This window comes from Pygocentrus nattereri, chromosome 17 (assembly GCF_015220715.1).
Source record: "Pygocentrus nattereri isolate fPygNat1 chromosome 17, fPygNat1.pri, whole genome shotgun sequence".
Taxonomy (NCBI): domain Eukaryota; kingdom Metazoa; phylum Chordata; class Actinopteri; order Characiformes; family Serrasalmidae; genus Pygocentrus; species Pygocentrus nattereri.
In genome coordinates, this window is record NC_051227.1 from 18082988 (window position 1) to 18095706 (window position 12719).

Here is a 12719-nt window from a genome sequence, read left to right on the forward strand (position 1 = left end):
GCCGCTGACTCTGAAGAAGGACCTGTCACGATTCATCTAGGATAAGAAGGAAGCCAAGAAAAGACCCTTTAGTTCACAGGACAAAACCTACTAAATGAAACCCTTACATTATCCCCAAATTCTGAGCAAACTCATCTCATCACAAAACCCTTGGTACCTCTTCAGTTGCATGTTTTAGCATTTTCCTTCTCCCTCTTCAGAGTTACTTTCGTTTGCATCCCCCCATTACAAATGACCAAAGCCAGACTTTGGCTTAAAAGCCTGTCTTAAATCGTTGCGTCGTTTCATCCCTTACCCTTTCTTACTCTCCCCTTAACTCAAGAGAAAGTGGAATATTGATCAGAGAAAAGGAGCCTTAAAACCTTACATCTGTCTTAGTAACTTTTTTGATTAAATTCAGCTCTCACATCTCTCCAGTTGAAGCAGGTGTAGTCTCAGCTTCAGAAGCTCTTTAGAAGAGGTGTTGCCACTATTGGAATTTTGTTCATTTGACTAGCTATCGGCACCGCCATGTGCACACACTTCCGCTCACAGGTCTGATCAGTTGGCAAAACTTTCATTTATCAAGCTAATTGCTAGCTAGCCACCAGTAGCCACTCTGCACAACATGCCAACAAAGAATCTGGAGTTCCAATGCTGATACATCTATCTACACTCTTTGTCCATTTTATCAGGTCCACTTACCATAGAGATAACTTTGCAGTTCTACTGATACAGATTGTAGCCACTTCAGTAGTTGATATAAGGTAGAGGGTAACACCTACCTTCTACACTGCAGACTGAGGGTCAGTCCTTCACTTGGGCAAGCGCAATACACTATACCAATAAGAGTCCTTGGGCAAGACTCCTAAAATTACCTTCGCTTACCTGTGTAAAATGCTCAAATTGTAAGTTGGAGAAATGCTGGAAATATAAATGTAGAATGATGATGCCTCATCTGTGGTGGTCCTGTGGGGGTCTTGGCCACTGCTAAACTGGATAAAGAGTTGCTAACAATTTATGCAGAGAAACAAAGGGACTACAATCTGTATCCGCAGAACTGCAAAGTTCTATGTGGACCTGAACTGGACAATGAGTGTAGATATAAGGTAGGTATATATAATAGTGGCCAGTGCACATGTGGTTTGAATATGAAGAAATGGAGCTATAAGTTTAGCTGAAGAGACTATAGCAGTTGAAGAAATCCCACCTTGCTCTTTGAGGGTGACCAGCACTGTGCCAGTTCCAAAGCGGTTCCAGGCCGTGCAGTTGTATCGCATTTGGAAGTCCTGAGCCAGTGTCTCGGACAGGATGAGCGAAGACACCACGCCACGGTCGCTGTTGACCGTCTGAACGGAGAAACGTCCAGAAGAGCCGGATGACAAATTCATGTCCCCGAATGTCCACATCTGAGAATGGACAGAAGAGTTTTAGACATACACACAGACACAGAGCATTCAGTGTTGTAAATTAATACAGTACTGTGTGAAGGTTTTAGGCATCTAAGCAATTTTTTTAACAATTGACCTCAGCAGTGAGTTTATCACAATATACATTAGAATAAAGTCATATTCATAATTCATATAAACATAAAAACAATAAAAAGTAACAAGAATTTCTTGGTTCCATATTTTTCCTTGACACCTTCACAGCCACCCCAGAGACTTTTTAATATTATCAGTTACATCATGAACACAATTTACTGAAGCACTGATTGGTCAAGCCAGGAGCTGCTTTTTAACTACATATAATACTGTAATACTGGGCTTCCTCGAGGAGAGGTTTGAAAATGGTTAAACATCCATAAAATTACAATTTATTTGTATATATAATCATTATTAATTAATATTCTATAAATGTTGTTTATTCAAATATTAACACTTTTCTCAGCAAATAAACACAAACTACACAAATAAAGAGATGGTGCCTTGGGTGCCTAAGACTTTCACGCAGTACTATAGTTCAGCAAAAAGTTTCCAGCAAATATAGTTAATCAGCCAAGGCATGCTTGGTTTCTGAGGTTTGCTTTAGTTCTGGACTGAAGATAAGAGATGAATGTAGCTAACGAGTAATTGAAGCTTATTAAAGTTGCACCAAATATATGCCTAAACCATCAGACACTGTTTCAAGTTAAGTAATCTCAAATAAATGGTCTCAAATAGACCTGCCTATGTAGTGTCTGACACCACATCACATACTGTTACCAATAAACATGGACAAAAGTGCAGATGAAATTGAGACAGTCTCGTAGCTCCAGTGGAGCAAACTTCAGACACCAAACATGTCTTGGCTGATCTGGAATATGTCAGTTGAGAAAGAGATGGTGAGCAAGCTGCTCTTTTTCAGCAGGTCAGTGTAGAATCACAGAGGGGGTGGTGAGGTGTGAGCTAACAATATAACAACCAGACAACAACACCCATCTCTCTCTCTCTTGCTCCTTCTCGCTCTCTCACTCACCCCTCTCTCCGTTCTTGTTTATCCTCTCTCCTCAACTCTTTCTCTCTCTTGCTCTTCTTGCTGTGAATCTTGTTCGTTTATCCTTTTACATTCTTTTTCTTCTTTCTCTTCCTCTCTTTTGCTCTCTCTCTCTTTTTCAGTCTCCCTGACTATTCCTGTTTACTTTCTCCCCTCTCTTTCTCTCTTGTTGATCTGGTTCTTGTATGTGCCCAACGTTCATCCTTTCACCTCTTCTGTTTTTTCTCTCTCTCTCTTATGCTGTCTCTCTGTTTCTCTGTCTCTCTCTTTCTATCTGCACCTTAGACCCTAATTATCCAGTGAAGGCCTTGCTCATGCAGCGGGGGTCACAAGGGGTCACCAGAGCTGGGCGCTAATTGCGAGAGAGAAACAGAGAGAGAGACAGACACAGAGAGAGATATAGAAAGAGGTGTTTAAAGTGTACATAGAGTGGGGGAGGGGAAAGGTGAGATACAGGAGCAGCCTGTAGCAGGGTCTGTCTGTGTGTGTGTGTGTGTGTGTGAGACAGTGACAATGAGAGAGAGAGAATCAAGTAAGAAAAGATCTTGGTTGGGTGTTAATAAGCCTCAGGTATGTTTTACATGTACACAAGAAAAAGTGTGTATTTGGGGAAAGGCTTGTCAAAAATGATGCTGTTCTGAGTGTAAGACCCCTTTTAAATCTGCTTGTTTCATATCAAATGTATCTAGATTGTAACCTGATACGATTTTAACCGCTAACATTTACACTGCAAATGTGTTTCCGCTTGGTCAGATTGAAATCTGACTGGTGTATGGCGCATAATATGCAACAACAATTAGTCTGTGTTATTCTTTGTTTTCCCTGTTCTATTCAGAAGAAGACTGTCTCCTGAAAAATCACAATGTTTCAAGGTTATTCGTTTCCTGACACCATCTTCTTGTAAGCGTTGGCGTAAAGCTGGTGTGAGGAAATGAATAATGCCTCAGAAATGACAATTTTGTAAGCCGTTATTCATTTCCTTACACCAGCTTTACACCAATGTCTATGGGAAGATGACTGTTTAGAATAACTGGCCTCCTGCATTAGTCATAGACTGTGTGCATTCAAATTATATCGCTACAGTTTCTCTTAGACAACAATAAGATCAGGCCTTTGCTTAAATCTCACCTGCTGCTCAGATATTTCTCCTGAGAAAAGAGTCTCCTCTAGAGTTTTAGTAGAGATCTCAATACAGTCACACATTGTGCTCAGACCTGCCAAGATAATAACACTCATCTTCATCTGCAGCTAAGCTCTCAATCTCTCCTTTATCTCTCCAGTGTCTCCTTTCGGTTTACTGCTTTTTCTCATAAAGGATTAATGGGGACTCACCAATACGCCACCTGAGCCATCGAGGAATGACATTTAAGCATTAAAGTCTCTTTTTGTGTTTATTCTAACTACTGAATTCAGAGCAGAAACTCTATCAGGAGCTGAACTGAGGGAGCAGTGATGTTTAGTCAGAGCAGTCCAGAGGGAGTTTTTCTCCCATTATGTAGAACAGAAGAGGGAGGAGTCGCAGGGTTGGGAAGGGTTTTAATTGTTGAACATGGCTGCATTTGCAGCACTGTTGCCTAACAGCAAGGAGGGCCTGGGTTCGATTCCCCGGCCAGGCGACCAGGGTCTTTAATGTGAGTTTGCATGTTCTCCCCGTGTCTGTGTGGGTTTCTCCGGTTTCCTCCCACAGTCCAAAGACATGCAGTCAGGCCAATTGGACATGCTACATTGCCCCTAGGTGTGACGACCCTGAGGGAGAATTGGCTTGTGTGTGTGTGGCTGCATTTGCGCTTGTATAACGTGGCTAAAGCGAGTCTCAGACCTCCTGAACAGGTTCGAGTGATCAGATGAATATCTGTTTTAAACGGTGCCTTAACACCTGCATTTGAATGTGGTTAATCTTTATCCTGATGAATTAAATGAACAAGTGTGAATGGGGTCTAAGATACCAAATCAGCACACACACACATGCGCATACACACGCACATGCATACACACATAAACACTTACGATCTTGTCCGGTGGGGGGCTGCTCCCCACCAAACACTCGAGCTTCCCTTTCGAATGTTTTACTGCCTGCTGAGTGGCATCAGCCGTAATGATGGGGGGACCTGAGAGAGAGAAAAGAGAAATAAGAGAGTTAATACTTTATTATTATTTTTATTATTATTATAATTATTATTATTATAACAGAGGAAGAGAAAGAGGCAGGAAAGAGAGAGAGAGAGAGAGAGAGAGAGAGGGGGGTGTGGTGGAGAGGTGTGAAGACATTTTAATGAGCGAGCACTGCATTATTAGCACTGAAGTGCGTACTGAACTGTTCAGGATGAACTCCTGAAATAACTCCTTCAGAAACAGATTCTTGGGCATTTACATTCATTAACACTCTATAAATGACTTTAATAAGCAGTTTGGAGCACTGTGTGTGTGTGTGTGTGTGTGGGTGAGAGAGTTAATTTACCATTGACAGTGAGGGTGACATCTCTTTCGGCAACACCAATCCTGGGTACGATGGCTTTGCAGGTGTACGTCCCAGCGTCTTCCTGCGTAACTGCCTTTAGCTGGAGTGTGTTGCCATTGCTGAGAACCTGCCATTCATGAACATGCAGTATTAGTAACACTGCAGTGCTCAGAACAGACAAATGATGTATCCTAAACAGCATTAAGAGTGTAATGATTTCAATATAGCATTAAAACCCAAATTAACTTAAAAAGGGCATTCTGACCTACAGAAAGAATTTAAAATATAGCATTAATATTTTATTCATTATGTCATGCTAGATACTGTTGTGAATTTTATTTTCATTTGTTTGGCAGAATTCATGATTTTGTTGCCATCATTTCTGAATATCCACCTAAAAAAGAAGCCTATTTAAAAACACCAACAGCTTTTTTACACTGTATGAAGATTATATGATGAATGGACCAATTGGCATTAACTTGAATAAAATCTTACATCAGTGAATGTTAAAATATGTTTTTTTCTCCCCTTTGGAATTTTCCAATTTAGAAAAGCGAGGTTTTCCTATGCCAACGACAATATGAATCCCACAAGGCCTTGAGTTATTCACTCATATGTATTTGGGCCTTTGGGTAATATTTTATCATAACATAACTCTATTAATTTGACTAGTGAACATTTTTCAAGGGGAAAATATCAAGGTTTTCCAAAAAAAAAATAGTAAAAACCTAAATAATTTCAACAACAGTGCTTGACCACTGACCATCGTTTGCAGTTTAAAGAGCTCAACCTGTACCAGAAAGACTACCATTTTCCTGTTGCACTATTGATTAACACTGTTGAAGCAGAATTCGTCCATACGGACACTCCTTGCATGAATATCATTATCACATCGTCAATATTTCGAGTGCATGCATATGGGACAATCTCCTGAAAAACCAATACTGTGCTGTTTATTTCAGTCCGTAATGTTCCTCCAGCTCCTTTGAGGCAGCCATAATCATTAGCAGCAGTCATCCATTTCATTACTGGAGCCTCACACTGGAGAAGGCCCACTGCCTTCGATACCGAGGGGACACTTTTGACTTGAAGCTGTAATTTTTTTCACCTTAAAGAATGGTCCGACCTCTTCCACTACTCAGTTTATTAAAGTGACTGTAAACATCTTAAATGTAGCCAATATATCTACTATTTCTCATTATGACTGTCGTAAGACTATTTAACTAATTTCTCAACACTTTTTACTAGTTTCTAAGCAGTTTTATCTCATGAAAGTGTCTTGTTCCATTGGCAGATCATTTTATTTGTTTAAAAAATTCAATTTTTTTCTTATTTCTCAAAACAAGTAAACTAATCTGGCAAAGGAATAAGAAACTTTCATTAGATAAAATCACTCAAGTAAAAATGTACAGCAACAGGTGGAACAATGTCTCATTGGGTGCAGTCATGGGCTGGAGGTTAGGGAACTGGCCCTGTGCCCGGAAGGTTGCCGGTTCAATCCCCAGCACCAACAGTCCATGACTGAGGTGTCCTTGAGCAAGACACCTAACCCCCAATTGCTCCCCGGGCACCATGGATAGGGCTGCCCACCACTCCAGGCTGTGTGCTCACTGCCCCCTAGTGTGTGTGTGTATTCACTACTGTGTACTGTGTTTAATTTATTGACTAGATTAGGTATTATACTAGGCTATAGGTATTGACTAGGCTATAGGTACTATAGACTAGGTATTATTCTTTGCAGTGTCTTATATTATATACATATAAATGTGTGTTTCTGAAGTACAGATTTTACCTCCCATAGACTTCCATGGGGCATAGAATGAGAACTGCTCCTAGAAACTCTCATTTGCTACTAATGCAGTGGAGCCATTTCTTAAACATTTGTGCTAATACTGCGCTTGCCTTAGATGTTTTTAAGGCTGGGTTGTAGACCTTCCAAAGCTGCCAGTGTTGTTGTCATATGTGAAGTATGCGCAGAATTATTATTTTTAAAAAATCATTACACTGTACATGTAAATACACCATGTTTTATGTTCTCTGTACATTTAAATTTTTTGCAGTTCAGTTCGTTGTAGCATGTTGTAACACCTTGTTGAATTAAATTATCTGAAATAAACTGTCACGTAAGCAGTCCTCAAATGGACAAGAACCGCATTCCCCAGAATCCTTTGGGGAATCATGAGGTGGAGCTATTTCCCTTGCTCCTACTTCCAGACTTAAACTCCATTACCCAGACTCCTCAGCAAAGTCACATGACTCCTGAAAGGTGCCTGTCATCCTATCATTGTTCTAGTCCACCTGGATACTAACTACCTCCAGCTGTGTATTTGTCAGATGATTGGTTAGACTAGAATATAAGCCTGGCTTTAGCATATACTACTGGTGAAGTGTTGTTTTTCTTGTGAGACTACTGAGCGGTTTTTCGCTTCTGAAGTATATCGTGTTTTTTGACCTTCTGTCTGATTTCTCTTCTACACTGTTTTTGGATTTGCCCTTTTGTACTTCTGCCTGGTTTGTTGGATTCATGGTTTTGACCCATTGTTTGTTTTATGGCTCTGATTTGCCCTTGTTTGTTATGGTCGCTATTCTTACTCTCCTGACTACTCTCTGCATCCCTGATTCTACAAGTAGAGCTTCACTTGTGTTTTCAAATCGCGAGCATCTGCTTTCTGGTTGCACGTTACATATACTCAATAAATGTGACATTTCTCCTGCTCAGATTGTTGTAAGATTCATTTAAGATTATTTACCTTATTTCTAGACATTTGTGCTTGTTTTAAGTGATTTTATTAAGTCATCTCATTTATATTGGCAGTTAATTTTGCTTGTTTTGAGTAGTGTGCTTGAAACCAGCAAACTTATGTCAGGATAGTGTGATAATGTAATAACAATCACGTAAAACAAGTAATTAAGATGTAGAAATGAGCTAAATAATCTTATAATAATCACACAACCATCTCAAAATGGGAAAAATGAGATATTAGATATATCAACTAGATTTCAGACCATTTCAATTGAAACGATACCATTTTGCAGTGTGGGCCGTGGAAAATAACTCAGCAGTACTGTTAGGTTATCCTAATCTGTCAATATTTTAAATTAATGACACATCACACCCAAATATTGCTGTATTGAAACTTGCACCAAAATGAAATTTTCAACTTGTGAGTCTTCAGGTTTACATTTATGGCGTTTGGCAGACGCTCTTATCCAGAGCGACTTACAATTTGATCATTTGGCACAGGTAGGCAAAGGTAGCATTAGGAGTCTTCCCCAAGGTTGGTTTCCTGATCAATAAAGCAACAAAGATGAAGCACTACGCTTGACCAGACCACGCAGACTACTCAATGGTAGGAGAAACATTGATTTACAACCTAATTGTAAGACCAAATACTTCTTACAGCAATACACTTCTAATAATATTATACATTTTATAACCTGGCTTGGACTACTTTGCTGCCCCAGCTTGTTTGAATGCTGTAGGTAGTATTGGATCTACATGCATTCTACATGTCAGTATTGTCCCTCTTGTAGGAAACACAGCTAACTGAATCTAGTGTTTCTAGCACTCTAGCTGCCATGTTAACGTGCAGTTTATAACTTGATGCTAATTTCTTTGGCAATTATAATTCACACAATAACCAGGGGAGGTGATGTTGCTGAGCAGTTTTTATGCTGTAGTTGTAGAAAAACATTTCAAACCCAAAATTGGATGCAGTTCTATGCACCGTGAAAGCCTAAGGGAGCTAATTTTTCCAGTGTTTCTTACTTCAGAGACGTGCATTTTAGCATAAAATCTCTCAAAACTGACTGGTCTAATCCTTCAGTTACCATCTAAAGTGCACTACTGTCTCAAAATTGTCTGGACTGGGCATACGCTCTTAAAAATAACTGTGCCAGGAAGGGTTCTTTGGAGCGATCTGAAACCTTTCAATCGATAGATCTTTAAAAAGATGTAATCAGAAGCATCCATTGAAAAGTTCTATGAAGAAACAAAAGAGCTTCTTCTATGGCACCACTCCAAAGAACCCTTTTTAGCACGTTTTTTTGTAGGAGTGTATCTGCTAGCAGTTCATTTATGCGTTTTCGCCTCGGCTGTGTTAGTAACACGCACGGCGGTGGCTCGTTAGGCCCCATTGATCATTAGGCACCCCTCCCCTCCCAACCCCGCCAAACTCAGATTAATCCGTTTAGCGCTCCCCTCGATTTTTCATTCGCAGACACTCATCGAATTAGCCAATTAATCCATATCTCGTGGCGATGAAGTAAACGCGCCGCTCGAGGATTAGATCAGCCCTGCTCTTAGATGGGGCAGAGGGGTGGAGGAGGAAGTGTGGGTGGGGGGGTGTAGGGGGTTGCTGTAGCATCAAAATTAGCCTATTGCTTTAGCACGGCCCTCTGGCTTTTAAAACTCCGTCTCTTTCTTCCCCCCTTCCTCTCTTGGTCCTTGTTTGCTTTCTCAGGCTCTTTGTGAAATCCGATTAGACAGCATGAGAGTTGTTCCCAGGAGATATTTGGCTGATGTGTGATGCAGAGGGTCTACAGTAGGCTGAAATATACCAGCGCTGGCTGACAATCAGCTCGCTCTCTAAGCCAGTGCGCTCTCGTGAATGGATAATGCCCGAGATGGCAGCGATTCGCCACACATCCCTCTGATCAAACTTATCTGTGGCTGTACTGGGAGCAGATCAGCTGTGATTAAGCTTAGTGTTTCCGTCTTAAGCTTTGCGTCACAAATCAATACAGATTGTCATTAATACCCATGATTGGTGTTTACCGGTTCTGGTCCTGGCATAATGCTGAACTGCACATTTTTGCATTTGCCCTAATCAAATGCCCTCATATTAATGTCAAGAGGGGCTTGTTAATTAGCTGATGAGTTTAGTCAGTGTTCAAAGCTGGAAAAGCACCAAAATATGCAGTATTGGGTTCTCCCGATATATCATTTGGCCAATAAAATCGGACAGTATTGTCGGAATGTCTGATGATCATTTGTAGATAATATCTATTTAACCCTTTTTCACAGTAGCCATTAAATGAAATTTCCACCTGTTTGGTGGTCCCTCTGTTTGTTTGCCTGGAAATATGTATGATTTGCAAAGCCAGAGATTTAACTGGATCTTCATCTTTGCAGATGAACAATCAATTCAACATTTATAAAAGTGATTTTACTGTGTTAATTTTCTTTTTTTTATTGTGGCAACTGTTCACAGTTATTTTATCAAGGAAGCAGCTGTCTTTGTAGAACAGCTACAATCAGCGCTGCTCCCTAGCAGCTCAATGTACAGCCTTGTTAATTTGAGTATAATTGGGTTAAATTGGGTAACAGGGTTACAAGGAAACAGTATGATATTTGATTATAGATATGTGATTTAATTATAATAATTACAAATATTTGAGTCGATTTCCATTCCGTCTGTGAAATGGCCACTAGGGGCCCACAGAAAGATGGTATATAAGAGGTTGTATAAAAAAATAAACACATCCATTATTTTAAACAACAACCAAATGTGTTCCATGAACGATGTTCTTTTTCCTTTAGAGTGAATTCAAGCTATTTACCTCATTTCAGAATATAAAGTTACTTAGTGGCATGTTTTGTATACAATCATATACAAAACTTTGGGTGCCCCGGTGAAATCACATGTTTTGAAATGAAAATAAGTGAACACACCCTCTATAGAGAACACCCTAAATATGCCATATTTCTGCATATTTTAGTGCACATGAAATATAATTTTACACTTTATTTTTTCTCAATATGTTAAATTCAGCAGATAAACAAACAGTACTTGTGTATTACGATTTGCAGAAGTATGTTCTCAGCAGTGTTTAATGAAGACTATTGTAGTTTCATTTTTTACATAATTTAAAATCATTTCAGCTGGTATTATTGGTTATTGTAACTTTTTACTCCTTAAAATTGGTATTGGTGATCAAATATACCATCCAAGCCCTTCTTGAGAACCAGGATTGGGAAATATTCCCATCATTCATTCAACAGAGGAACACTGTGAACAGCATTAGAAACATGAGACAAGAGAGTGGCATACCACACTAGATCCTTGTTTAGTCCAGGCCAGAGTTAGAGGGGGGTTTCCAGTCCAGGCGCAGGTGAATGCAGCATCCATACCGGTGTCCACTGTCAGGGGTTTGGGCTCGGATAGCAACCTGGGCCCAACTGGAGCATGAGACAGAAGGAGAAAAATAAAAACTTCTACTCACATAAACTACACACACAGCATTTCGTTACTGTTGCGTGATAAGCGCCTCTAATGAGTACGTCTCATGAGAACATGAGAGCTTTTGATGTCGTCTGGATATACACATGCATGTATGTATTTTATGGAGCTTCTGATGTGCGTCATCGCAACCAAAGTCTATTATGTCTTGCATGACTGCAGCCTTGAGATGTGAAAGGAATGTGTAACTTTCAGATCGAGCCCATTGAAGGGAATAATTGGACAGGACTTCAAGTACACATGGCAGGCTATCTCAATAAAAAAATGAAAAACCATTTGCACAGACTGGGAGTTTTGCAGGTTGTATTGAAGTAATATTCTATAAAGCAGTAGCCAATAAAGCATGAAAAGTGCATAGAAAATGGTAAGACTGCCTTCAATGAAACGCCATTAAATTTAACAGTAAACACTCTGCCTATGAAACACTCTGCAGCACATCTATGTTTTGACTGTAAGCGTGAACTTTACATACGGATCCTTCGAAAACAAAGAAAATAAAAAGGTTTTAGCAGCATATTATCACTGTAACAAAGCAACCTCTTTACTTTTCAATCTGTCAGTAACTTAAACGAACGCTGGAAAGTTTCTATCGGTCCATTCGCTATGGACTCTTCAGACATGGCAAAAGACATTTTTGAATGGCGTTAAAAAAGAAGAAAAGCAGGTTTTCTTGACAGTGATAATGAAAAAACAGTGCTGTACTTACACTGTACGTCCACCAGTGTGCTGACATTGGTGCTGCCCACAGAGTTGGACACCTCGCAGGATACAGGGTCAGTGAAGTAGGAGTGATCAACAGTCACCTCCAGACTGTCCCCATTAGCCTCGGAGATGGGGATGCCACCTTTGGACCACCTTTTAAGGCAATTTAAAAGGATTCTATTAAGATGCTAGCTCTCTACAACATCATAGGTTTCAAATTCTGAATAAAAGTGTGTAACTTCAAACTTTATATCCAAAATAATATCTAGAATGTTTTAAAATCTGAAAACTGGAGGTAGGACAATCATATCAGCCAGTAAAGCAGTGTTTAGGACTACTGGAGTCAGTTGACATCTTTTTAGCATATCGCTGTTGTCAGAACAGAACCTTGTGTCTCCAGAATGATAACTTTACAGGAGAAGGAAAAGACATATTCTACTTTTAATGTAAGTCAATGGAACCAGACGTCTTTCCAAGTAATTTTGGGTCGTTTGTTTTAGTCCATTCATCATGAAATTTACACACAATGTAAAAGGCAACAGGGATTTTCAAATTATGTCAGTAACTGAAAAATGTCAAAAATGAGTTACAAGGTTTTGTTCCAATGGCAGCACTACATAAAATCACTTTGGTCAATATTATCATTTATCATAGTATTTAGCACCTTAAAACTGGTAAACAATACTGGACAACCAGGATTGGAAAATGTTCCAAAAGATCAATTGTGGGAAAGTGGAACATTGTAGACTATATCTGTAAGAATATATAAATGGCACCATAGCATAACCTGAGTAACCTTGTAAGGTCTACCCCTATCACATGCCCACAATATGCTGAAACAGCCACGAGCCAGACATTGTGAA

The 12719-nt window shown here is 39.7% G+C and overlaps 1 protein-coding gene across 1 annotated transcript in view; it reads right to left on the minus strand.

Annotated features, from left to right (window-relative positions):
• The window catches only part of kirrel3l (kirre like nephrin family adhesion molecule 3, like), a 72837-nt gene that overhangs the window by 5530 nt on the left and 54588 nt on the right, over positions 1 to 12719 (minus strand). Inside the window, exons 7-11 of the mRNA XM_017719339.2 lie at positions 11861 to 12009; positions 10966 to 11093; positions 4913 to 5039; positions 4462 to 4562; positions 1190 to 1388 (exon numbers count right to left, since the gene is read on the minus strand). Coding sequence (XP_017574828.1) covers positions 1190 to 1388; positions 4462 to 4562; positions 4913 to 5039; positions 10966 to 11093; positions 11861 to 12009 — 704 coding nt within the window. The remainder of the gene's footprint in view (positions 1 to 1189; positions 1389 to 4461; positions 4563 to 4912; positions 5040 to 10965; positions 11094 to 11860; positions 12010 to 12719) is intronic.